The sequence below is a fragment of the Tyto alba genome, unplaced genomic scaffold, assembly GCF_018691265.1.
Source record: "Tyto alba isolate M040663 unplaced genomic scaffold, T.alba_DEE_v4.0 Super-Scaffold_33, whole genome shotgun sequence".
Taxonomy (NCBI): Eukaryota; Metazoa; Chordata; class Aves; order Strigiformes; family Tytonidae; genus Tyto; species Tyto alba.
The window spans coordinates 17,681,634-17,706,356 of NW_024881308.1; the positions used below are offsets into that span (position 1 = coordinate 17,681,634).

The 24,723-nt window shown below is 62.2% G+C and overlaps 4 protein-coding genes across 5 annotated transcripts; 2 read left to right on the forward strand and 2 right to left on the reverse strand.

Annotated features, from left to right (window-relative positions):
* Nucleotides 1-240: 240 nt before the first annotated feature.
* Nucleotides 241-4,560, reverse strand: LOC116962520 (phospholipid transfer protein). The gene is made up of 16 exons (XM_042801252.1): nucleotides 4,431-4,560; nucleotides 3,604-3,728; nucleotides 3,322-3,421; nucleotides 3,113-3,241; nucleotides 2,830-2,985; nucleotides 2,618-2,681; nucleotides 2,422-2,485; nucleotides 2,212-2,303; nucleotides 1,908-2,084; nucleotides 1,695-1,754; nucleotides 1,441-1,602; nucleotides 1,225-1,292; nucleotides 1,105-1,147; nucleotides 873-936; nucleotides 675-751; nucleotides 241-581 (listed from the first exon to the last, which is right to left on the reverse strand). Exons 2-16 carry the CDS (start codon nucleotides 3,719-3,721, stop codon nucleotides 450-452), a joined length of 1,506 nt encoding a protein of 501 aa, XP_042657186.1. The 5' UTR covers nucleotides 3,722-3,728; nucleotides 4,431-4,560; the 3' UTR covers nucleotides 241-449.
* Nucleotides 4,399-7,966, reverse strand: LOC122154147 (collagen alpha-4(IV) chain-like). Its single transcript, XM_042800752.1, has 3 exons — nucleotides 7,944-7,966; nucleotides 5,796-6,599; nucleotides 4,399-4,645 (listed from the first exon to the last, which is right to left on the reverse strand). Exons 1-3 carry the CDS (start codon nucleotides 7,964-7,966, stop codon nucleotides 4,399-4,401), a joined length of 1,074 nt encoding a protein of 357 aa, XP_042656686.1.
* PCIF1 (phosphorylated CTD interacting factor 1) lies at nucleotides 6,707-24,132 on the forward strand. Of its 2 annotated transcripts, XM_042801245.1 has the most exons (18): nucleotides 6,707-6,822; nucleotides 7,047-7,155; nucleotides 9,881-10,019; nucleotides 10,198-10,322; nucleotides 10,793-10,930; nucleotides 11,356-11,486; nucleotides 11,717-11,871; nucleotides 12,104-12,251; nucleotides 12,460-12,543; nucleotides 13,268-13,367; nucleotides 13,565-13,727; nucleotides 14,915-15,087; nucleotides 15,558-15,644; nucleotides 16,152-16,336; nucleotides 16,811-16,904; nucleotides 17,128-17,303; nucleotides 18,105-18,287; nucleotides 23,575-24,132. In XM_042801245.1, exons 3-18 carry the CDS (start codon nucleotides 9,896-9,898, stop codon nucleotides 23,645-23,647), a joined length of 2,139 nt encoding a protein of 712 aa, XP_042657179.1. In that variant the 5' UTR covers nucleotides 6,707-6,822; nucleotides 7,047-7,155; nucleotides 9,881-9,895; the 3' UTR covers nucleotides 23,648-24,132. The 2 variants fall into 2 exon arrangements, with proteins under 2 accessions (XP_042657179.1, XP_042657180.1); XM_042801246.1 differs by lacking the exon at nucleotides 23,575-24,132 and having other exon boundaries at nucleotides 18,105-19,164.
* On the forward strand, nucleotides 21,779-23,568 carry LOC116962532 (E3 ubiquitin-protein ligase RNF182-like). The gene is made up of 2 exons (XM_042801255.1): nucleotides 21,779-22,140; nucleotides 22,558-23,568. Exon 2 carries the CDS (start codon nucleotides 22,581-22,583, stop codon nucleotides 23,307-23,309), a length of 729 nt encoding a protein of 242 aa, XP_042657189.1. The 5' UTR covers nucleotides 21,779-22,140; nucleotides 22,558-22,580; the 3' UTR covers nucleotides 23,310-23,568.
* Nucleotides 24,133-24,723: the final 591 nt, after the last annotated feature.

The window sequence follows — 24,723 nt, forward strand, 5'->3', positions numbered from 1 at the left end:
CTGCTCTGCTACCCCCCGCGCACCGAGCAGCTGGCAGAGGTGAGTCCGCGCCCCCCTCGCTGCAGGGGGTGACGGGGGCCTGGAGACAAACCACCCAGGCGAGCAGGGAAGAGCAGTTGCTCTGAGCTGTGTCTGCCCCCCAGCACCGGAGCCGGGGAGCAGCGCTCTGCCTCCTTCCCCACCTGCCCCAGCCGCTGGCAGCAGCCTGGGCACGTCCTCCAAGCAACGAGGCCGCGCGGGTCGGAGTCAAGTGGTTTATTAGTGTAAGGAGAAGGGGTGCAGCAGGGCTTCCCAGAGCGGCTGTCTCCGCCTTGCTGCTACCCGCCAGGGCACGGGCGCCCGGCAGGACCTGCCCGTGGTACCGGAGAAGCTGCTTCCTACCTACAGTCTACGGGTCCAGCCCGGGATCTGCCCTGGGTCCAGGGTGAAGGAGCAGGTGGGGAGAAGAGCTAGAGCTGGGGGGGATCCCCGCTGGGCTCGGCAGGCTGTGAGCTGGGGGTGGCAGGAGCCGGGCGGTATTTCTCGATCACCTCCCGCAGCCCCTTGGAGAAGTGGAGATCAGCTCCCACCGTGAGGAATCCCTGCGCAGGGGAAGAGTTGTTAGTGCAAGGCTGGGTGGGACTGCGCCTGCTGGGGGGGCCCAGGCTGTGTGTGTGTGTGTGTCCCCCACGTACCGCGTGGTTGGTGACCACCTCCCTGGTGAAGTCCATGCCTTCTGGCAGGGGGATCTGCACCCCCTTCTTGGTCCGCTCTGCGGGACGGGGGAGAGATGTGGTGAAGCCGAGTCCCGCCAGGCCCTGCCGCAGGCGGGCGGGGGGCACGCGGGGGGCACAGGGGGGGGCGGGTGGGGGGCACGGGGCGGCCGTTCCTACCGTTAATGATGGGCATGACCGTCAGCTGCAGCAGGGTCTTCAGCGGGGCCTGCAGCGAGAAGAGCTGGGGGGGAGAGGAGCGTGGGTGAGCGCAGCAGTGGAGGCCCTGCCTGCCTGGGCAGGGTGGGCTAGGAGTGTGTGGGGGGGTTATGTGCTGCACCGCCCCTCCCCGAGCCATGGCTGGGGGCTAGTGGGGGGGCTGGACCCCCCGGGCTGGCAGGGGTCCCCTCACCGCCAGCGACTCCAGCGCAGACTGCTTGGAGTAGATGCGAAACCTGCGAGGGAGAACGGCTGTGAGCGGGGCACGGGGGGGGCCTTCCCGCAGCCCCCCAGGAGCCCCCGCCGGCCGTACCGTCGCAGGTCCAGCTGCACCCGCAGCGCCTTCCCTTGCAGAAACACCTTGGCGCTCAGCTTGGTTTCCTAGGGAGAGGGAAGGCTGAACTGCAGCCCTGCTGCCCTCTTGCTCCACAGGCCCAGCCGCCCCTCAGCCCTGGGACGCCAGAGCCTTCCCCCGTGGGGTGGGAAACGCTCTCCCCAGGGGTGCAGCCCCGGCCAGCCCCCCACTCACCATGGCCATGCTGGAGAGCTGGACCGGGGGGCGGCCCGGGGGCACCAGCGAGATATTGAGGAAGGCAGAGACGGAGACAGAGGTGCCCGAGGGTTTGATGACGCAGCGCGGGGGAGCCGACACCTGCAGCACCAGCCGCAGGGGCGCATCCACGGCCGGGCTCTGGGGAGGGCAGGAGAGCGGGAGGCACGGAGCTGGGCGGGGGGGGGCTCTGCCCCAGGGATGCCCCCACCCCTCCCGGCTGCTGCTCTCACCTGCATGAAGATGGTCCCGAAGAAGGTGGCCCTCAGCAGAACCTCCAGGTCCTTGGGCACCTGCAGGGAAGACAAACCACGGGAGGGTAAGCGAGCCGTTGCTGTTGATCCCAGCAGAGCCGCTCCCTCCATGGCCCCCCTTCTGCTCTGCCCTCCCTCCCCCCCGCCTGGCAGCAGCCCCCTGCCCGCAGCGAGCCCCCGGGCACCACTTACCTTCTCCCCCTGGAGCTCCATGGCCAGCACACCCTCCTGGAAGTACGCGTGCATGGCCGAGTCGAAGAAGTACTCTGAGAAGGCAACGTAGACCATGCGCTCGGTCTCCTTGATCACCGGCTCCACCGCATGGTTCTCCAGCTCCTGCTGCTCTCTTGCACGGGGGAAGAACATGCCCTGGGCCAAGAGCAGGAGATGTTTCTGCAGCCGTAGCGCAGCCCGCCCCGGGTGCCCAGGGCGCAGGCTGGCACAGCCGCTCCCTCAGGACGGTGGGAGGGCTGGCAGGGCAGGATCCAGCCTTCACCTTGAAGTCTAGGTCCAGGGTGTCCGTGGAGACAGCCGGATCCCGCAGCAGGGAGTAGTCAATGCCGACGTGCTCGTCCACATAGTTCCTCACTGCCGGGGAAGGTGTGCTGGCCTGACCAAGCCGGGGGGCTGCCCGGCAGCCCGCGGCCCAGCTCTGCCCTCCCCACTGTGAGCTGGGTCCGGTCCCTGCCCCCCGGGCAACGCTCACCTGGCACCGTGTCCAGCACGGAGTTCAGCAGCACCAGGCTGGCGTGCTCCAGGGACGGGCAGATCTGAAAGGGAAGGGCCTGGGCTGAGGGCAGGGTCGCCCCCAGGTCCGGATGAGGACCCAGACCCTCCTGCTGCTGCAGGGCTGGGCAAGGCCAGGCCCCCCCGGGGCCCAGAGCCTCCCGCCGCTGCTGTACCTGCTGGCTGAGGAGGAAGCGCATCCCTGTGACGATGAAGGTGCTCAGGAACTCGTAGACCTTCCTGCAGGACACAACGGCAGCTCTGCGGCTCCAGCCCTGTCCCTCCATCCCCGAGGTCCCAAGGGTGCAGACCGCAGGGTGGGGGAGCCGTGGACAGGCAGAGCTGGCCCGGTGGAGGGACAGGGCTGCCGCGGTGGGGCCGGGTGTACCTGAGTGTGCCGGAGAAGCCTGCGTGCATTCTGGCAATGGAGGCGTTGCAGGTGATGTTAGAGATCTTCAGGCGCCCAGCCTCATCCTTGGCTAGCTGCAGCACTGTGTGGATGTGGACGCCATCCGCAGAGGCGTTGATGGACCCGATGTCATAGCTGGAAGTGAGTAAAGCAGGTGAGAGGAGCACACAGCTCCTACCTGCACCCACAGCCAAGCAGCGGCTGTGGCCCAGCCAGGGGGGTAGGCTGGTACCCAGGGGAGCAGGAGCGGGGGGCAGCTCACAAAAACCAGTAGAGCAGCTGTCTCCGGAAGCGTAGGCTGATGGAGGCGTTGTTGATGTTGAAGACGAGGTGCTGCTGAGGCTGGAAGTGCAGGTCAGAAAATGCCAGCTGCAGGTCCATCACCTTGACCCTGCAGGGGTGGGGACAGAGACGGTCAGACAGACAGATGGACGCAGGGAGCTGCCTGCACGGGGAGCGGGCAGCACTCACTGGCTGATGTTGTAGTGGAACTGCCCCTCCTTCCCGTGCAGGTCTGACACCGTGATGTTCTGCAGCTCCTGCTCCACGAAGCGCAGCCCCTCCTGCTTCACTGCAAAGCAAAGCGAGCCTGGGCTGGCCCCAGCCGGGCTGTGCCGCCCTCCCGGCAGCATCCCCCCAGCCCGACCCCGGCTCCCCCCCAGCCCCTCCGCCTGCGGGCAGGGGTCCCAGGAGCAGCGTCCCAGCCCGTCGCTCAGGCAGGCCCCGGGAGCAGGGTCCCATCAGGCCCCTTACCCAGGTCCAGCCCCTTGGAGGTAATCCGGATCTTGCAGCCAGGTGGGCTGTGCGAGGTCGTGACCAGGCAGGGCAGGAGGAGGAGGAGGAGGAGGAGGAGGCAGCTGCCGGCAGCCATGTCGCACCTGGAGGCAGAGAGTGGGGTCAGCACAGGCTGGCCCACCAGGGACACCCAGGGAGGGAGGCGGCTGCTGCCCAACCTGCTCACAGCCCCGGGGCAGGGGATGGCCCCGAGGAACCCCACAGCTCCACTGCTCCCCACACCCCAAAACCCTCTGATGCTGCCCAGGTCCCCATCACCTGAACCCCCTGTGGGCCAGCAGCCCCCGAGTGGCACAGCCCCCACCCGAGGGTGCTGCACACAAGCCCCCCTCACGCACTCTGCGGGGCCTGCAGGGTCCCCCGTCCACAGGGAACACTCCCTCCCGCCAGCCCCGGCCACGTCCCGCCCTGCCCTGAACACACCCAGCCCCCAAAACCACACGGCAAGGCGTGAGCTGCTGCAGCGGGGAGCCCCAGCACCCCGTGGAGGAGGGAGCCCGCTCCTGTGGGGCCGCCCCACAGCCCTCCCCGCCCCACGGAGATGCGCTGCCTCCCCCCACACCGGGCTGGGATGGGGGGCTGGAGCCCCCCCATCCAGCAGCAACAGGCAGAGCTGCCTGCAAGACTGGGGGGATGGCCCGGGGCTCCCCCCACAGCGTTTTCCCCCCAGTTCTCTGCAAGGGCAAGGGCGGGGGACGCTCCTGCCCAGGGCTGCCATCCTTCCCCGAGGCCGTGCTCAGACCCGGGGTTCGCCTACACAACGCCAGCTCGGTTTGGGTACTTACAGGGAGGCTTGTCCTCGGCTCCCCTGGCGTGGGGAAGCTGAATCACGTGAAGGGAGGGAGGGAGAACACCAGTAGCTCCAGGAGTTTCTTTTGAGCCGGCTGAGGTTCCCCTGCCTTTATATATCCCACCAAACGCCACTCCTTGCGAGCCCACAGCTGGGAGGAGACAGCGGGATGGGGAGGATGCAGGTCCCCCGCACGCCGAGCCCGGCAGCCTGCCAGCACAGGCAGAAAGGCAGCGGGTTGCTGAGCCGCCCCGGCGCCGGGCCAAGCGCGCAGCCCTCCTCCCCCGCCACGGCCACGGCTCCCCGCGTGTCCCGCACGCACCGCAGCCCCGGCAGCCCCGCGAGGGGCACGCGTGCCAGCGGGACCCGGTGGGTTGGCCACCTCGGGGCAGCCCCCCACAACCTGCCCTACAAATCCTCCGCCGGTGTCCAGCTCCCCCAGCTCCAGCTCACGCAGGCCCCGCGCCGGGGGTGCCGACAGAAGCGGCGACGTGAACCCCGGGCAGAGAAGCTGCCGAGGCTGCCAGATCCCCAGCGCTGCTCTGACAGCCGCTGCCCAGGCCCCCAGCCCCAACCAGGCAGTTCGGGGGCCGCAGGACGCGCCTCCGCCTGGGCTCGCCGAGCCCGCTGCCGGCAGCCTGGAGAGCAGGCTATCCCTCACGGCACGGTGAGGGGTGCTGCCAAAGCAGCCCCGGCAGCACCCGCTCCTGCGAGCGCCCGTCATGCAGAGGACGGGCAGCTCCTCGGGCCGGGGCGGCCCCCCAGCCCTGCCTGAGCGAGCTGCAGGGGCACAGCCGAGGGGCTGCCCCTGCTCTCACCATCCCCTTTGGCCGCTCGAGCCCCCCGAGGTTCACACCGTGTCCCCCCACCGAGTCCCCTCTCCCCCAGGCCACACAATGAGGGGTTGGTCTCCAGGCAATTATCTGTGCTGGAGGGCAGCAGAGCCAGGCTGCGCGGGGCTCGTGCACGGAATGCGGGGAGACTTAGTGCTTACACAGCACTTATCCCTCCAGAACTGCTTGGCAAGCATTAACTCATTAAACTGACCCCGGTGCTCCCAGAGCAGAGGGCAGGACTTCTGAGAGAGCAAGCAGGTCAGGCTGCTGCCCAGGAGGATGGAAAAGCCCTTCAGAAAGCCGGGCAGCAGGAACGCTCCAGAGGCAAAGGGCAGGGCCCCGTGGCTAGGGGTGACAGCCACGAGCCAGCGCCAGCCGTTGTCTGCCCAGGGAGCTGGGCCCACAGGCCCTCGGCAGGAGGGGAGCAGCCACAGGGAAGGGATGGCAGAGGCTCCTGCAGCCCTTCCAAACCTGTCCCAGCCCAGGAGGAAGGAGCCGGTAACCGCCACGTCACCTTTCCTCACCCCACGTCCTCCTCTAGCGTGCCCTGCACTGGGCGCGAGCTGCTCCCGAGTACCACGCTGTCCCAGGGGGGCCTGGGCTGCGCACCCCAGGGCTCCGGGAGGACACAACCGGTGGGCGCAGGGGAACCAGCGAGCTGGGCCCCGGTGCCGTGCCGGTGGGAGCTCCCGCCACGCCGAGGGGGGCAGCCGGGCACACCCCCCGACCGGAGGGCAGCTGGGCCACGGGTCCTGCCGCAGCAGCCGGCAGCCCCAGGGCACGGGAGCGATCCCGAGGGCCAGCTGAGGAGCACGGCTGCCCGCTCGGTGCCATCGTCCCACCACGCGCACCCACCGCGGCCTTTCTGAAGGCTGACCCTGAGGGCCAAATTAACAACTAAGCGAGCGGGCGCGCAGGGAGATTTTCCCGGGGGGGCTCCCGTCAGCAGGCACACGGACACCGACCGCGCTCGGGCAGGGAGCGGCCGCCGGGCCCCGCCGGGCGGCAGAAGCCCCGCTGCGGGCACATCAAGGCGCTGCCCCCGCCCTGGGGCCCGGCCGCCCGCTCCGCCCCGGCGCCGCTGCGCTTCAAAGACCCTTCGGCGGCGGCCTCGCCCTGCCTTCCGCCGGGAACCGCCCGCGGGCCGCAATGACAGGCTGCGCGGCCCGAAATAGCGGCCACCGGGCGGCCCAGCCCCGGCACCGCCCGCCCGGCCCGGCCCGCAGCGCCGCCCAAAATGGCGCCCGGGCAGGGGGAGGCGCCGCCCGCCCTCCGCGCATGCGCCACGCCCGCCCGCCCGAGCGCGGGCCGCGCTCCGCGCAGGCGCCCTCCCCGCGGGAAGGGCGGGGAGGGCACTGCGCGTGCGTCAGGCGTCGGCCGGGCGGCGACGCCTGCGCAGTGCCGGGGGCGGGGCGGCCCCGCGCCTGCGCGCCGGCGGCCCGCGGTCCCGGCGCAAGATGGCGGTGGCGGTGGGGCGGGCGAGGCGGAGGTGGGGCGGCGGCGGGAGACGGAGCGGTGTCCGGTGCCTGCAGCCCCCGACCTCACGCCCAGGTAAGCGGCGCTCCCGCGCGTCCGGGGCCGGCCCCCGGGGCGGCAGCAGGAGGAGCAGGAGGGGGCGGGCGGCGGCGGGCGGGAAGGCGGCGCGGGCCCGCGGCCGCCATCTTAGAGCGCGGCCGCCCGCCCCGGCTGACCGGGCCGCCGCTCCCGCCGCCGCGCCTGCGCGCGTCCCGGCGGCTCCTCCCCCGCGGCGCCGTAACGGCCTCCTGTCTCCGCAGCGGCCCCCGCGGGGCAGGCGCGGGACGCCCCGCTATGAGGATGCGGCCCCGGCGCGCCAGCGGCGAGCACGGAGCGACGGCCACGCGTCCCGCCAGGCAGCCCGCCACCGTAAGTACTCGCCTGCCCGGGCCTGCTTAGGCCGTGCCCCCGGACTCCTCCCGTCCCGCCTGCAGAGCTGCCGCCGTCGCCGCCTCCGCTCCGCACACGCCGGGCCCCGGTGCCTGTGGCCGCCCGCCGGTCCCGGCCCGCCGCGCAGAGGAGCTCCGTCCCACCGCCGCCTCCGGGACAGCTGCCGGCAGCTCTCCCCGCACTGCCCGGCAGCACGCTTCCCCTCCGTCCCCGGCGCGCTCGCCGCGCGGGAGCTCGGTGCTCCGCTCAGCCCCTGTCCCGCCTAGCCGGGCGCCAGGGCTGGCCCGCAGGGAAGGGAGACGTACCGGGGGAAGGAGGTGCTGGCCTGGCTCCCAGCCTCCTGAAGCAGCTGTGCTTCTGGGATGAGGGAGAACCTTCCTGTGCCCCGGGGGGCTGTCACGGCTCTCCTTTGTCTGCGTTTGCTGTTGTCTTGTATAAAATCCTACCTTGGTGAAATGGAAACAAATAACGATCCTGTTTGTTGTACTCCTTTGCTTTGTGTCTTCTTCCACCTTGCTGTGGTCTCTCTGGTTGTGCTGCTGCTCCTAGGTTGTAAGCTCTCTGGGCAGGGACAGCGTTCTACTGTGTCTGTGAAGTACTGTATGCATTGCCACGGCGTATAAAAACAATACCGTAATCACCATAAAATGCTTACTCTGGATCCCTTTCACTGTCTAACTCCCAATACTAGTTACATAAAAGTAGAGTTACTTCTGTCAGGATTCCTGTTAGTTTGCTTTTTTCCTTTTCCCAGACCTTAAGGGTACTTGGATTTAACGCTCATCGACATTGATCGAGTGATAAAACTTCTTGTCTGCTCCCACCACTCTAGTCGATTCATAAATGGGAGAAGGCAAAACCAGCAAACCCTTTTTAACAGCTGTTTTGAGTGATCAGTGGTGAAAAACACGGGCAAGTCGCTGCAGCTGGTGTGTGCTGTCCAGCCTGGAAAGACATTGATACCCAGCACTATCTGTAACTTCTTGGGATGCACCCTCGGCTCGCTCTGGGAGGTTTGGTCCCGTCAGTACGTAGCAGTTCGTTATAATGTGTTGTCTGTGTAACTTGCAGGACACATCAGCAGCCGCCTGTGCAAAGAGGGTTTTAGTTTCAGGAGGAGGGGCTGAACACATCCTTCCAACGTTCCTGCCCGCAGTGCTGCTTGATGAGGCTCCTGCCCTGCAGCCCTGGGCTCCGGTGTGCCTCCCTGCACCGATGGCCGCGACTCGGGCCTGAGCTGCTGCCGGTGGCTGGGCTGACCTTGCCGCCTTTCTGGCAGCTAGCTGAAGTGGCACGAGTGTATAGAGGGCACGGCGGGGCTGGAGTTCAGGAGGAAGTGTGAATAAACAAATATTGCACAACGCTCACCTGCTGAGGCCTTTAAACCTCCGTGATTGCATTGGCATGCTCTGTAGCAGACACTTTTGCCTGTGGGCTTGGTTACTGTTACCTGCCTAGTTCTGAGCCGACACCGAAACTCCAGGTTTCTGCAGTGTCCCACACCTGTCCCTGCTTACCCTGGCTGGAGGGATGGAAACGTCTTCCAAGATGCTGAAAGAGTCAAGTTCCCCAGCCCTGGCCTGCATCACACTGATTCCACAACCAGTACTGTAGACAACTTAGCTAGTGCCTACTAATTCTTGGTCATTGTTGGCTCCTACCGTTCTGCTCTTCTGAAATAGCCAGCAGAGTTTTTATGAACAGGAAAGGGAGTAAAGGTGCGTAAATCCAAATAACTTGCCTGCAAACCAAACCAGAGTTTTTACTTAAGAGATGATATACTGCTGGGGCTACTGTGGCCCTAACTTTGGTGTTGAATAGGGTGTCTCCAAAGGCCTGAACAGAGTAAAGTCACTGAGGTAGATGGCAATTATTTAAAATGCCTTGTTTCTCCCCAGTTCACTGCCGCTGTATTTAGGGCTGCCAGAGAGGAGCAATCTGCAGTGCTGTTTCAGAAACTTCCTCGGGGGAAGAGTGGTGACTCAGAGAGGAAAAGCCTGGCTGTTTCTCTCCAGCTGGCAACATTAAAATATGATTAAGAGAAGCTTTATTGTTTCAACAGACTTTCTTTTGCATAACTGTTGTTATGCAGATGAAAAAGTACCAAAGACTAAACATCCTGGCTGAGGCCTTGCAGCCAGTCTGGCCCTGGGACGTTTTAAGGAAAATAATTCAGGAGTTCCAACTCCCAGCCTGTGGTTCGCTGAACCACTGAAGCATTAGGACTACTTTATATAGCAGAAATTTTCAAATAAAAGCCTTTGTTTAAATTATGTGCAGTTACATGTGTGTAAATGTTGATTTAAACTGTCTCTGAGGATAAGAGGTCAGATGTGGCTAGTAGTATTAGCATGGCAGAAGGTGGTATGTGTTCACAGAGGAGTGTATTTTATTTTTGATGCTCTGGGTCCTGGTGTGTGGGACCAGACGCTGCACTCTTAGGAGAGATCTAGCTGAAAAGTTAGTATTTTGAGTGCTTGGCCTTAAGGACTCCCTGATTGACACCGTTTAAGGCTCAGCATTCCTCGTAGCTAACTGTATCTAGGATAACAGGTATTTTTCAGGGCTTAGGTGCTGTTTTGTGTGTACTGGTTCAAACCCTGGTTTATTGTCAGAATTAACTTGTAGTGCTACAGCTGCGTGGGCCAAGTGGATCTGGGATCTTTCCTGCCGTAGCCCAGATTTTATGTCTGTTTTTTTCTAGTGCAGTTGCTGAGAAATGGCCAATGAGAATCACGGAAGCCCTGCGGAGGAAGCGTCTCTCATGAGTCACTCACCTGGCACCTCCAACCAGAACCAGCCCAGCTCCCCCAAACCTATGCGACTGGTACAGGACCTGCCAGGTACTGACTCTGCCTCTGGGAAGGCCCAGCTCCCAGTTCTGCGGGGCCCTGGGAGCAGGGGAGGGAAGGCAGAGGGAGGCCAGGAACGATGCCCATTTCAGAGTGTGCTGTGGCAGTAATGGGGCCCTGAAGGGCAGGGCTGTTGTTCAGGACTGCTCCTGACTCTCTGTCTTCCCAGATGAGCTGGTGCAGGCTGGCTGGGAGAAGTGCTGGAGCAAGCGGGAGAATCGCCCTTACTACTTTAATCGCTTCACTAACCAGTCTCTGTGGGAAATGCCTGTTCTGGGACAGCACGATGTCATTGTAAGTACGCACTCGTCTGGAGGGGCTGTGGCGATACTGGGATATTCTGCAGGGGCAGATGCTGTGGTCTTGTGGACTTCAGATTGCACGTGTGGGAGGGTCTTCCCTACCTTCAGAACTGGTGGCTAAGTCCATCGTCTGGCTTGGTTCTGGTGAAATACTCCTCCTTCAGGTGCACGCTCGGGTAGTGCTGTTCCAGGTGTAGTGCACTGCTCAAAGGACACTCAACCTGGGAGAGCTGGGTTGCATTTTTCTCATCTGAGCCTTAAAAGAAGGCATACAGACACAGGTCTAGAAGAGAATTTTTTAGCTTTCTGCAGGTGTGAGTGTTGGTGTCTTTATTTCCATCCATGTGGGAGCCTGGGACAGTGAAATGGGAAGTGAAGAAGGTTTATTGCCATTCATTTGGGACTCTGTGGTGGCAGCAGATGAACTCACCTGGTCTGCTGTTGTTGTTTGGACACCCACAGTCAGACCCTCTGGGATTGAATGCGGCTCCGATGCCACTGGAAGGTGGGATGATAGATACCTCTGTGGAGAGCAAGCAAAGGAAGAGGAGGTTCTCTGAGGAGGTTCCACCAAGCGGCAACAGTGTGAAAAAGCCTAAGGTGGGTCTGGTGCTGTGAAACAAATGGGCTTAAGGATGTTGTTCTAACTGAAACCTAGGGGGTCTGGAGCTTGGACCTATTTTTTTTTTTTCAACTGTGCAAGGTCAGGCCACACTAGTATAACTTAAGCTGTGTCAGCTGACACTCAGAAAGTACAAAAGTGGATCCAGACTCAAGTCCTGCCAAGTTGTCATTTCTCTCTTCCAGCTTGAGGTGAGTATGGGAGTTGGGAGGTAGCAGGTCATGACTGAGAAACGTGGTAGCTTGCATGTCTGTGTTAATTCATGCCAACAGCAGGCAAAATGTGCTCTAGCAATTCACAGGGGTATCCCGAGTGGTGTACTGGTGCAGGATTGTTAGGTATACTGGGTTTCTTCCCCTTTACATGTCTCTGTGGGGCAGTAATTCATCTTTTACATGCACAGGCGGACGTCCCAGGGAACCAAGCTGCTCAACCAGTCCCCAGCTCTCCCAGTATTCCAGGAACCTCTGTTTTGAAGGCATGGTGTGTTTCACCTGAAGATAAACAGCAAGCAGCTCTTCTCCGACCAACTGAGTGAGTTGTCTCCATTTCTCTTCTGTTGTTTTCTCAGTGGTAGATTAGAGACACCTGGTTTTCCAGACATACTTGAAGAAGAGCCTGGGAAACATAACACCCCCCCTGTGTCTTTGCAAGGAGTCTTGATTTCCTGGCTGGTGAAACAGCCCAAAGAAGCATCTTTAGAAGTAATATTTGATAATCAGGCAATGATCTGGCCATCCTGATGCCATTTGCTTCTGCCATAGAGTATATTGGGACCTGGATATCCAGACAAATGCAGTGATTAAGCAGAGAGCACCATCTGAAGTGCTTTCTCCACACCCTGAGGTGGAGCTGCTTCGATCCCAGCTCATTCTCAAGCTGCGACAACATTATCGTGAGCTCTGCCAGCAGCGAGAAGGTAAGCTTCTGTTGGACTCCCCTTACTTGTCTTATCAGCCCCACTGTACTGTGATGTTCTTCCTTCTGGTTTATGTCTGTCTTGTCCTTGTGATCTCTTCCTGTGGTGGTTATACTCTGTGACATTGTTTGTTGTGAACTCCCTAGGCAGAACTCCAGTGTGATGATCCTTATCAGAGCTTCTGGGCATCTCTTTATCTTGTTGATTAGACCCTTTTTCTGTGCTTCTTCAGGGATTGATCCCCCAAGGGAGTCCTTTAATCGCTGGATGTTGGAGAGGAAGGTGGTTGATAAAGGGACAGATCCTCTTTTACCAAGTGACTGCGAGCCAGTAGTGTCTCCTTCTATGTTCAGAGAGATCATGAATGACATTCCCATCAGGTACTGTTCAAAGACAGGGCACCTTACTGGGATGTTTTTGTATTGGTCTGGTCCAGTGATTTAGCTGCCACGGGTCTGTGCTTTTGTGTTTTACTTTTGCCGACGAAGTGGTAGGGTGCTGGTGATGTAAAGCTTGGGAACTGGACCTGGTCTTCATGCCTTCCTGGCAGCTGTGGAACTGATGCATGTGAATTTAAACTTACCTCAGGTTATCCAGAATCAAGTTCCGGGAGGAAGCCAAGAGACTGCTCTTCAAGTATGCCGAGGCTGCGAAACGGCTGATTGAATCCAGGTGGGAGTTCCTCTTACAGTGCTGTTGGGTTCAGAAAAGAGATAAAGGTTACAGGGACTTTTCAGAAGGGCTGCTGCATCCTACCTTATTCAGTGTTGGTCATCATCTTATTGAGGAAAAGCAAGGTTAGGGACGTACAGAATTAAAACAAGAGTACTGAAGGCATCTTTTTGATGCAGAGACAAGTGAGAATCTGTGAAACACTGGACATGGAATCCCTTCTGTCGTTTATCCCTGAGAAAAAAATAAGAGTGCTTAGGCACTCACTGCTACTAAAGAGCAGCAAGCTTAGAGTGGTATTTTATTATACCATGTATGGTTTTTCTGAAAACTTCTACCGCAGGACAGAATTGAGGCAGATAGCCTCGCGGGGAAAATAAGAAGCTTGTTAACAGGGTAGTTTTCTCCGAGTCCCAAGCTCTTAGCAGTGGCTGCATTTGCAAATGAGAGGCAAGATCAAAATGGACGATTTCCATGATAGATAAATGCTTTATCTGCCTCTCCTCTTGCAGAGGGGACAGCAGACAGCTACACTGCGTTTTGGAGAGAGAATGGCAGTCCTTAGTCATACGAGTGTCTGGAAGGGTTTTCCAGAGGAGGCTGGAGGGGAGTGGCAGGGTAGGGCCTTGAGGGAGTGTCAGCAGCTGACAGCAAGCCATTGTGGTGGGACAGAGTAGATTGTCATGCAGCTGTGGATTAAATTTTGCTTCTCTGTTTTGTGCAGGAGTGCTTCACCAGACAGCAGGAAGGTGGTGAAGTGGAACGTGGAGGACACCTTCAGCTGGCTGCGACGGGACCATTCTGCCTCTAAGGAGGACTACATGGTCAGTGTCCCTCTGCTCGTGCAGCTGAGCACGGGCAGCCTGGGCAAGGACGGGAGGCGTGTTGGGGCCTTGTAAAGGTCCTTCGGAGAAGGCTGCGATTGCTTTGCTTTGCGAGACGGGAGTGGCAGCAGCACAGAGACTCTGGGGAGTCCGGTGGTGGGTCGTGTAAGGGGCTGTCTGGTTCTCTGGTTCTGCAGGACCGCCTGGAGCACTTACGCAAACAGTGTGGGCCCCATGTGTCTGCTGCAGCAAAGGACTCCGTTGAAGGCATCTGCAGTAAGATTTACTACATATCCCTTGAATACGTCAAGCGGATCCGGGAGAAGCATCTTGCCATACTCAAAGAGAACAATATATCTGGTACGCAGTCAGCTCTGAAGGGCTACAGGGCTACGGCACTGCAACATAAAGGCAACACACGCTGGCCTGTCCCCGTTCAAATAGTGTTGTCTGGTGGGAAGGCTGCTCTGAGCCCACGGCGTTGAGTTTGATAGTCAGAAACAGCCAGTCCAGCATAGGCCCTGGCTGACAGGGTCACACCGTGCCCGTGCAGTGGCAAAGTGTCTTCCGTCAGCTACTGGCTGTAATATCGGATACCATAAATGTATGATTTGTCGGGATTAAGGAGCTTGTTAGGAGCTGACTACACTGAGTTCACTTCCCTGGACCGTGTTTTTTTTGCTCTGCTTCTTCATGAATTCCTGGGGACAGCTGACAATCCCCTTCCTAATGCCGAGGTCTGTTCCCTCCATATATTCTCCTTTGCCACATTCCTTGGGTTCTGAGCACCTTCTGCACTGCTCTGCTTGCCCATGTGTCACTGTGCCTCCTTCTTCCTTTCCTGGCAGAGGATTCATGCTCCTTGATATTTTCTCTGTTCGTTCTTCCTAGTTTGTCTGGACTTCTGCCTCTAGTCACCTTTTCCTTCTTCCACGGTCCCTGCTTCTTTCATCACCACCATTCTGTAGTCATTTTCCTCTCTGAGTCCTAGTTCTCCTCAGACTCCCTTCAGATCCCTGTGTCTGCCTTTTGCTGCTTGTCTTCCCACCCAATTGAATCCAGGATTCCTTCTGACTGCTCTTTCCTGTGATCTCCTTTTTTTCCCGCTGAATCCGAGGCTGGGCTGTTGTCCATGGTGGGTAACCACAAGGTGGCAGGAAGATTCCTTCGGCTTCAGCACTTGACAGCCTGGGAATATTTATTGTGATTTGGATGAGTTTGGGGCAAACTGAAATAATAACAGTAGCAACAAGGAAAGTCTGGAACATGCCTCACAATGCTGGGATGGCCGTGTGCAGTCTCCAGGTTGTGTTACGAGATGGAGAAGTACTGTGAAATGGGCCCTCTCGATGCTCTGGCAGTGGGTGATGGAATTAGTTTGGGGGGTCGGCTCCGAGCCCAGGTAGCTGCCCACGAGGTCTGTGAAGGACCACCACCATGTTTTTGGGGTGACCACGCTGCTCTTTAGCCCTCTTCTCGTCGCTGCTTGTTTTGAGGTGGGAGAGCCCTGGATTCTAACAGGCTGCCTTTCTCTTTATTCTCCATAGCTGAGATGGAGGCTCCTGAAGTCCAGGACAGGCTCGTGTACTGTTACCCAGTGAGACTGGCCATCCCCTCCCCACCGCTCCCCAGCGTGGAAATGCACATGGAAAACAATGTGGCATGCGTGCGGTACAAGGGGGAGATGGTGAAAGTGAGCCGCAACTACTTCAGCAAGCTGGTAAGGGCTGAGTGCCAGTGCTGCGTGGCTCCTCGGCGGGAGCTTTCGTTTCTCCTGCTCCTCCGAGAGGAGGGGCTGCGGAGGGGAGGAGGGCTGGCCCGGCGGAGGCTGTCAGGCGCTGCCCCAGTAGCAGCAGAAATGAGGACAGCTACTTCCACCTCAGTCGGGGTCGGGCTTCTGCTGGGAATCCTTAGGCAGTGCTGCCTGCATGCCTTGGGTCCGTGCGGAGCTGCAGGGCTGGTCGTGGGCGCAGCAAGGCGGCCCTTGCCGAGGGACACTTGCTGGTGTGGAACGTTCACCCGTGCTGGTGGAGAGCTCGCGGCTCACTGGCACGGTGAAAGCAGGTGTGCTGAAAGAGCCCCGCCTGCGCCTGGTGTCATCACCGCCCCTCTCCGCGGCGCGGTCTGTTTGTGTGCTGGCTTAGCTTTGTTGGTTCTGTTGGTGTTTAACGGCTGGGCTTTCTCTTCCAGTGGCTCCTCTATCGGTACAGTTGCATTGACGACTCTGGCTTTGAAAAGTTCCTGCCCAGGGTTTGGTGCCTTCTCCGTCGATACCAGGTACTGTCTCGCCACCGCTGTGCATCTGAAAACCTGAGCAGTAGCGGGGAACTGGATGTGGTGCTCCTTGCTCTGGGGGAGGTCCACAGCTCTGGGAGCCTGGTGCAGAACAGCGGTAAAACCGGGTCCGTGGTCTGCTCCGGGTGTTTTGAGATAGGACTGCGGTCTGGGGAGCAATTGTGACCTTGACAGGAGACCACAACGGGGGGCAAAGATAAATTTTTATGAAGGAAACCTTCAGTAGTTCTTGACACTTGAGGGCCAGCTGAAGGTTCATGGGGGATACACGTGGAGATGGACGGTTTGTGGGGCCTGAGTTGGACGAAATATCTAAAGAGCATTCTTGGGTACACGCAGGGGACCTACACGAATTTGAGAAAGGACGAGGGGGCTCTGCATACCTAGAGGAGTGGGTGCATGGACGTGTGGCCCTGGGTCCGTGGTCAGTGAAGGGAGCAGCAGGAGCAGCGAGTGCAGGCATGGCTCACCGGGGTTTGCTCTCCTCAGATGATGTTCGGTGTGGGTCTGTACGAGGGAACTGGTCTGCAGGGGGCACTTCCCGTGCACGTCTTCGAAGCCCTCCACAAGCTCTTTGGAGTGAGTTTTGAATGCTTTGCCTCGCCCCTGAATTGCTATTTTAAACAATACTGTTCGGCCTTCTTGGATACAGACGGGTATTTTGGATCCAGGGGGTGAGTCCTACGTTCCGGTGCCCTTGCCGTGTTTCCGTGTGGGTGCGTGCACGTGTGATGACTCGGAGCGGGCTGACGGGTCTGGGCGTTGGGGGCGGCGCCTGGTTGTGCGATGTCTGCTCGGGAGGATGAGTGCTCCAGGCCTGCCTGGCCCTGAAGCCGTCAGCAGTGCACTGTTAGTCTAGTTAGAGGGCTCTGGTCCCTGGGTCGTGCAGTTTAGGGGTCTGCCACCGCTTGCCCTTGTTCCGAAGGGCCCTCGAGCAGTCAGTTTGAATCGGCAGTCGCCTTCAGGGACCACAGATGGAGCGTGTCCCCAGCGACCAGTCCTGCCGACAGGAGCAGCAGGCCCTGTACTGCTGGGCATTCAGGCTTTCTGAGAGCATGACTGCTTCTTCTGAAGAAAGGGATGATTTTTAAAGTGTGGAAATTAGAATTATAGCCTCTCTAATAGGGATCTTCGCCTTTTTCCTCCAGCCCGTGCCTGGATTTCTTCCCTATAAGTGGCTCTTTCGAGGCAAATCCTCCGTTCTGCGAGGAGCTGATGGATGCCATGGTCTCTCACTTTGAGGTATGTCTGCTCACCTCTCGAGTTGTTCTGAGTGGAGCTGTGCAGTCGGTCCTCTTCTCCCCCCAGCTCCCACACCCTCGTGGCAGGGCTGCAATAAAGAAGGGAAAGGACGGTGACTGCTGCAGCGCTGCTCCAGGACCAGAGGCGTTTCCCTTCCGTAGGACTCATTAGACACGTCACTGCGCAGCCAGCACTGAGGTGGTTCATTTTTTTGTTGAACTAGAAACTGCTGGAGAACTCCAGTGAGCCTCTCTCCTTTATTGTCTTCATCCCCGAGTGGCGGGACCCTCCTACACCAGCCCTGACCCGCATGGAGCAGAGCAAGTTCAAGCGGCACCAGCTCATCCTGCCAGCCTTTGATCACGAATACCGCAGCGGGTCTCAGCACGTCTGCAAAAAGTAGGTCTTTTTCTCGGGTCCTTCTGGGATCACGTTTCTGAAGCCGTATGCCAGAAATATCCTGTCTCAGGTTGAGATCAATGAGGAGTAGGGAGCAGGCGAGGAAGAACACAGTGCATAATCACCCTGGATTTTTAAGACAGGCATACAGAGCGCTGTGGAGTTCGCGCTGGGTTAATGACTACTGAAGTATTTCACTGACCAAAACCTTGGGAGTGGTGTGTCCCCTGGCCCCGAGCCCAGCCCGAACGGGTCGTGCCTGTGGCGCTGCGGGGATGGGCTGCGCCCCTCTGATCTGGTGAGCAGCTGGGCGGCGTTTCCCGGGCTGCCAGTGCCGCAGCGCGCTCTGTCGCTCGGGGGAAGCAGAAGCAAAGGGCAGGTAGGATCCCGGCCCCCAGCGCGGCGAGCCGCCCGTTGGTCTGCGCTTGAAGCAACAAGTTCAGGCAACAACTTGTTTAACACTGGGGTTCTCTGCACCTGGTTAAGACTGATGCCTTACCACGATGAGTCTCCTTCTGCAGGGACAGCGACGTCCTGGTGCGCGTGCTGGCAGAGCGCTATGCAGCATCGGTGCTGCTCCTCCGAGAGTTTGCGAGGCTCTACCTTTTCTCAGACGTGCCTGACGCTGCACTCTGCCTGCCCTTTTCCTCAGAGTAATGAGAGAGAGGACGGAGACGAGAACTTGTCCTAACCACGATGTGCAGGAAGGGGAGGGGCGGGTGCTAGGAAGTGGACCTGGGTGGCAGTCGTGTGCCTGGTGGGCCGGGGGAGGTGCTGAGTGCCTCTTGCCTTCCCTTGCAGAGAGGAGATGTACTACAAGGCCGTGCACAACACAGCCGTCCTCTTCCTGCAGAACAGCGCGGGCTTTGCCAAGTGGGAGCCCACACCGGAGCGGCTGCAGGAGCTCGTTGCAGCCTACAAGCATTCAGGCCGGACCCTCAGCTCCTCGTCCTCCTCGTCGTCCTCCTCCTCCTCCTCCTCCTCCTCCACAGCAGACAAAGAGCGGGAGCTGGGCCGAGAGCAAAGCAGCAGCCGGGAGACTAACCCCAACTAGGGCGCAGAGGTGCGAGGCAGCAGGGGAGGTGCCGGCGGCCCCGAGGAGGCTGGCCGGGGCAGGGGGGGACTGCTGGCTGCGCAGCACCGGCCCGGGGGACTCTTGCGCAGCAGCCCCACGGCACCTGCTTCCCCCTGCGAACTGCACGCCGGCGGGGAGAGCCGGCTGGGCTGCGGCCCTCGCCGGAGGGCGAGGGGACCCGGCGCGGCGCGGCAGGAGGAGCAGGCAGCCCCTCGGACGCCGGAGTGCCCAGGGAAGGGGCAGCCAGAGCTGGGACGCACGCACGGGCGGAAGGACGGCGGGACGGATGGCGGGACGGAGGGCAAGCGCGAGTGCTCGGCGCCGAGCGCCGCGGCTGGAGGGGCCCCGGCCGCAGCCCGGCGCCGGCAGGAGAAGGACGGGCAGAGCCCGGGGGCTCCTGCGGCCAGACTGGCCCCAGCACGGCTCCGTGTCCATAGTGTAAATAGTTCTGTCCGTGGCGCCCGCGCTCCTCGCGGGGCCGCTCCCATCGCACCCGTGTTCCTTTCCCCCGTGTGTGAGTCCCGTGTTCGCCGGCGCTGTGTACCGTGTAGGGGGGAGCGGAGAAGAGGAGTTTCTTTGGTGTGTAAAGATGTCTTTGCAGCTGTTTTGTAGTCGTTGTGGTTTTTATGCGGAGCCTCCGGGCTTTATTTAACCTCCTTGGGTTTTGTTTTGTAAGGATTAATTTAACACCGCTAACCATTTTATTACTTTTATCAAGAAGAGCAAAGTCTATTTTTGATTTCTGTTTCCTAGTTCTTAGGAACATTAAAACCAGCATACAGCTCTGCCCTGTGTCTGTGCCGTTCCTTCCCTGTCAGCCGGGGGCCTGTGGCCACCCCCTGCCCTCGCCTCTGTCTGGCTGAAAGGTAGAAAAATGTTGGTGTTTTTTTGGTTTGTTTCTGTTTCCCTTTCAGAACTGTCCGGCATCTGACCCCTTCCGTGCTGCGGTGCCATCCTGGTGAATTTTTTTCCCTAACAACCAGCGTGAACGTGCTGAAGCAGCCTGACCACTGCCCTCTGGGTTCGTTACGCTACGGGGAAGAGTTTTGCTTTCTCTTCCCCGTAACGGCCATCTGAAAAGCGCAGGCACCTCTGGTGGCCCGCAGCCTCCTCGGGACAGGACCAGCCGGCGGCTCCTCGCGGGGGTCTCTGCTCCGGGGCTCGGTGGCCCCCTCTCCCCCCCATCGGGGGCTGAGCCGTGTCGCAGGCGCGGAGCAGCGACCGCTGCGGTGGCGAGAGCTTGGCTGGGGTCCCTGTCGCTGGCCGGGGGTGGCGGTGGGGAAGGGGGGGGGTCCTGGCAGAGCAGCCCGGGGGTGGGTGCGCAGCCCCTCCCCAGCTGGCCTGCTGCTGCCTCGGCCGCCAGCCGTCGAGCTCGCCCTGCCGCCGGCCGTTGGCTTCGAGTCATCGGCCACGCGCTGTCCCTCTGCCCTGGCGAGGTGAGGGCGGCTCTGGGCGTTGAAAGCCACGGTAGTTCCCTGACCCAGCTTTTCTGGGGTTTGGGGATTTCCTGGCTTTACCTCCAGAGCCCCGTGGCAGCCGGTGCTCCCCGCCTGGGTTCTGCCGTCCCAGAGGAGCACGGCTCCGGCGTGGGTCAGCGTTGCCGGGAGCCTCTAATCCCGTGGCCTTGGGGAGCTGCGTGTCCTGGCACGGAGCAAGCGCGTCGCGAGGGCTGTTGGTCGGAAGGCGGGAGCTGAGGAAGCGCCGCGGTTCTTGTGTCGGGGTTGTGCTCGTGGAGCTCCGCGCCCGGCAGCGCCGGCAGCACCGCTGCAGGGGGCAGGAGCAGCCCCGCCCCGCGCGCTGCCAGCGCCCGGGATCTGCGCAGCTCTCCTGGGATGCTCTGACGTGGCACCCGGGTCAGCCGGGAACTCGGGCAGTGAAGGCAGCAGTTTGTAAAGCCTTTTTTGCCTTTTATCAATGATTTTGAGCCAAGGCAAGCTGCTCCTGAAGCGCAGGTGACCAGAGACATGCCAATGCCGACGAGCGTTGGCAAACCTCGTCCAGACCTTTGCCTTGCTCCCTCAGGTGGTGGCCAATTACCTTGTTAAGTATTTAATTGCTGTGGTCTCACAGTGGAAATGGGACAGCAGGGGCTGAGGAGCCCTGTGCCGGGGCTTCCTCTCTAGAACATCTCGTTTATCTGGGCAAAGCAAGAGGCAGGAGAAGGGGAGCGTCAGGTCGAGCACTGCGGGTGCAACGGGCGCTGCCACCGCGTCCCTTGACCAGGGGACGGGGGGTCCTGGGCAGGAGCCCACCGGGACCCCGGCCGGGAGCTGAGCCCCGGCGGCAGCGGGCGGTGGGCTCTGGCTCCGGAGCGCAGGGACAAAGTGACGGCTGGGAACCGGCGGGTACGAGCAGGAGGGGGGGGGCAGTGTCAGCGGTCACACTGGGAGCTGGATGTCGCCGGGTCCCTGGAATTTCTGCTCTTTTAGACTCTGCCAAACCTTGAAGATTTGAACAAAAAGGCCCATCGCTAAGGCTGCTCCGGGCAGCTCCAGCCCAAGGGGCGGCTCTGGCGCGGGCCTGAACTGCAGCCCAGCCCTGCGCTCCTCAAGGTGTGGGCAGTAATCACCTGGGCAGTTCACGGAGCTCAGCAAACAGAGTAGAGCCCGGTGTGGAGAAAAAAAACCCCGTAGTTTTCTTGTTAACCAGCAAACCCCCCAGTCCTGCGGCCCGAGGGGCTGCGGGTGCCAAGGTGTGACCCTGTCACTGATGAGGGGCTGGAAACCCCCCGGCACTGCCGGGGCTCCGGCATGCTCCCGGGTCGCCCGTCGCTGCGCGGGGTCCCCGTCACAGCCCCCACAAGCGCTGCCGCTCTCCTGCCTGGCAGCGCAGCGGCAGGGAGGGAGGTTTGCCCTCTCCGTGCCGGGGGGCGGGGGGAAGGAATCTGCGCTGCTGACCTGCCTTCCGCCCCGGGCAATGGGGGGGGTCTGAGGGGGCTGCTGGAAACACCCCGGCGAGGGGAGCCCCAGCCGTGGAGAGGGATGTGCCACGGGCTCGGCCGCGCCCAGCCTGGATCTGGCAAGCGCTGCGGCCCCCGAATCCCCCCGGCCCTGGCTTCCCGGGGTGCAGGAGCGGGGCGATGTGGCCGGGCACATGCTGGCGGTGCTGAGCAGTTCTTGGCACCCCGGGGTCCCCCATGCTGCGGGCGACGGGCTGGGCTCCGGGGTGGGTGTGCGGGACCCCTCCTCGCTGGGCTCTTCGTACCTGAAACAGCTTCTCTCCCTGGTGCTGAGCAGGAGCCGCCCGTTCCCAGGCCAGGGGAGGGCAGAGGGTCTGCCCGTGCCGTAGGGACCCTCAGGACCCCGCTCTGCAGCCACCCTCTCCCCCGGGCCGGGCGCTGCAGGGCCCCAGGAGCCGCTGCCAGGGAAGGAGCATCCTCAGGGCTGCCTGGGAGCGAAGGGTCAGCAGGGCTGGGGGGAGCCACACCGACCCCCCGCACCAACCCGCTGCAGCGTGGTGGGGGCCCGGGGGTCCCCGCCGTCCTGGCTGCGCCCTGCGGTGCCTGTCCCTGTCCCACCGGGGCTCCGCGCAGCGCTGGCACCGGCACCGCCTGAGCATCCGCCTCCCGCTCCGCGTTGCCAAGCCAACGCCGCGGAGGATGCTGGCAGCCCCTGCGCCAAGGCTGCCTCTGCAGCGTGGCGGGCAGCGCGCCCCACGCCTCTCCATGGGGCACACGCCACCCTGTCTGCCGCCGCCAAGGCCGCGGGGCCGGGGACTGACCCACGGCCGCGTCCCTCCCAGGACCCCCGGCGCGGATCGCAGGTACGGGGGGGGGCCGCGGGCTGGGAGCCTGCTCGCCCCACGGCCGGGGGGCGTGGGCCAGGGGGGCTGCAGGGCAGGGGGTCTGCGCCGCCGGCAGACCCCGGTGTCCAGAGCCGGCCCTTCCCTGGGGATCCCGCATGCTGCTCCCGGGACCTTGCCCCCCACGCTGCAGCCGGTCCCATCCCCCGGGAAGGATGTGTCCCTCCTGACCAGACGCGGAGGCCGGGACGGGGGCGAGTCCCCGCGGTGGCAGCACCGGCTGGTGCTTAGAGCCGGGCTGTGCCGGCCCTGGGAGGGGGCTGCAGCCGGTGCCCGTTTCCCCCGGCCCCGCTCTGCCACGCAGCCCCAGGGGCTGAGCAGGACCCTGCCCGTGGGGTGCATCTGGGCCCCCCCGGCAGCTTCCCTCTCCCCTGCCAGCCCCCAGGCAGCCGGGCGGGAGCATGGCCCAGCCGGACGGCGAGCGGGGGCCTCAGACGATGGCACCGGCGGCCCCCGAGCTGGAGTGCAAGATCTGCTACAGCCGCTATGACGCCCGCGCCCGCAGACCCAAGCTGCTCCGCTGCGGCCACCGCCTCTGCGCCAAGTGCCTGCGCAAGATGGTGGCACTGGGGGACGTGTCGCCGCGCCAGCTCCGCTGCCCCTTCTGCCGCCGGCACAGCCCGGTGCCCGGCGGGGACGTGCAGCGGCTGCAGGACGACGGCGAGGCGCTGGCACTGCTGATAGGCCGTGAGCGGGCCAAGAAGCAGGGGGGTCCCTCCCGGTCCCCCGAAGTTCTCCTCTGCCCCAGCGTGCTGGAGCCCGCTCCCGGCCCCGACTGCCTGGTCGTCACCATCCTGGAGGTGCCGGAGGACGTGGCCCCGCCGGAGGGCCTGGGCGGGCTGGAGGTGGTGCGGCTGTACCGGCCGGCCAGCCTGGGCGCGCTGCCCTGCCACGGCCCCGGGCAGAAGTGCCGCTCCTGGGGGTGGCGAGCCGTCCCCCGCTTCATCCTGGGCGTCCTCTGCCTCCTCTACTTCAGCTCCCTGCCCTTCGGCATCTACCTCCTGCTCATCGAGCACCACAGCCTGGGCATCATCCTGGTCAGCCTCGTGCCCTCCACCCTCCTCCTCTGCATCGTCTACAGCCTCTGCCAGTGTCTGTGCCGGGAGGTCTTTGGGTTCCCCCACTCCTGACTCTGCAGGGCCGAGCCTTGTGCCCGTGCCGGGGAGGCTTTGGGCACCTTGGGGCACTGTCCCTCGGGGTACGGGTGTTCCCCGACCCACGGCTGACTCACAGCTTGGAGGTCTGCCTGGACCACTGGGAGATGCTCAGCGCCCGGTGCCTTCCCTTGCAGAACAGCGCGGGCTTTGCCAAGCGGGAGCCCCCACCGGCGCGGCTGCAGGAGCTCGTTGCAGCCTACAAGGATTCGGGCCAGACCCCCGGTTCCTCGTCCTCCTCCTCCTCCACAGCAGACGAAGAGCGGGAGCTGGGCCGAGAGAAAAGCAGCAGCCGGGAGACGAACCCCAGCTGAGGCAGCGCAAGTGCTCGGCGCCGAGCGCCGCGGCTGGAGGGGCCCCGGCCGCAGCCCGGCGCCGGCAGGAGAAGGACGGGCAGAGCCCGGGGGCTCCTGCGGCCAGACTGGCCCCAGCACGGCTCCGTGTCCATAGTGTAAATAGTTCTGTCCGTGGCGCCCGCGCTCCTCGCGGGGCCGCTCCCATCGCACCCGTGTTCCTTTCCCCCGTGTGTGAGTCCCGTGTTCGCCGGCGCTGTGTACCGTGTAGGGGGGAGCGGAGAAGAGGAGTTTCTTTGGTGTGTAAAGATGTCTTTGCAGCTGTTTTGTAGTCGTTGTGGTTTTTATGCGGAGCCTCCGGGCTTTATTTAACCTCCTTGGGTTTTGATTTGTAAGGATTAATTTAACACCGCTAACCATTTTATTACTTTTATCAAGAAGAGCAAAGTCTATTTTTGATTTCTGTTTCCTAGTTCTTAGGAACATTAAAACCAGCATACAGCTCTGCCCCGTGTCCGTGCCTCCCCGGGGGCTCCTGGTCCCCTCTCCCCTCCCTGGCCAGCTCCCCTGGCCCCGCTCATCACCCTGGGGCTGCGCAGAGCCCCCTGCCATGAGCTTGGCCCTGGGGATGTGGGAGCCCAGCGGGTCTGAGCCCGGTCCCAGCAGCCGCTGTCCCGTTCAGTGAGCAGCCAGCGGTGCCGCTCCCTCCCACGGCTGCCGCCCGCACGTGCCCGTCCACGCGTGTCCCTGTCCCTGCGTGTCCCTCCCTGTGCTGCCCCGTGGCGCAGGGCTGTGCCGGTGCTGATGGCCACCCCAGTCCTGCACCCCATGCATGAGCTCACCCCAGGGGTGGCCCTGGATGCCCAGGGAGGGGAAACAGAATGAGGCACCAGGGAGGCACCAAATCCCCTGGAAATGCTGCGGGTCTTCCCCTGCCAAGTGGGGGGAGCCCCCTCGGGGACCGCAGCTGGTGAACCCCTGGCCGGGCGCGCAGGAGGGCTCTGCTTCAGGCAGAGGGGGCCGGGCTCAGGGCAGCCAAGGGGCTCGGGACAGGACCCACCCTGCTCCCCAGGGGCGGTGGAGCCACCCATGTCCCC

Bases quoted from the DNA above. Each gene is read 5' to 3' on its own strand.
- LOC122154147 (XM_042800752.1), bottom strand. From the start codon at position 7,966: ATGTCGATGAGCGTTAAATCCAA. The intron at 6,600-7,943 runs GTACCCTTAAGG...TCCCGCGGGGAG, and splicing joins TCGATGAGCGTTAAATCCAA to GGCGCCTGCGCGGAGCGCGG. The intron at 4,646-5,795 runs GTGAGGAAAGGT...CTGTGCTGGCAG, and splicing joins ACGCTAGAGGAGGACGTGGG to GCTGCCGGGCTCGGCGTGCG.
- PCIF1 (XM_042801245.1), top strand. From the start codon at position 9,896: ATGGCCAATGAGAATCACGGAAGCCCTGCGGAGGAAGCGTCTCTCATG. The intron at 11,872-12,103 runs GTAAGCTTCTGT...GTGCTTCTTCAG, and splicing joins GCTCTGCCAGCAGCGAGAAG to GGATTGATCCCCCAAGGGAG. The intron at 13,728-14,914 runs GTACGCAGTCAG...TATTCTCCATAG, and splicing joins CAAAGAGAACAATATATCTG to CTGAGATGGAGGCTCCTGAA.
- LOC116962520 (XM_042801252.1), bottom strand. From the start codon at position 3,721: ATGGCTGCCGGCAGCTGCCTCCTCCTCCTCCTCCTCCTCCTCCTGCCC. The intron at 752-872 runs GTAGGAACGGCC...CCCGTCCCGCAG, and splicing joins GGTCATGCCCATCATTAACG to AGCGGACCAAGAAGGGGGTG. The intron at 582-674 runs GTACGTGGGGGA...TCCCCTGCGCAG, and splicing joins AGGTGGTCACCAACCACGCG to GGATTCCTCACGGTGGGAGC.
- LOC116962532 (XM_042801255.1), top strand. From the start codon at position 22,581: ATGGCCCAGCCGGACGGCGAGCGGGGGCCTCAGACGATGGCACCGGCG.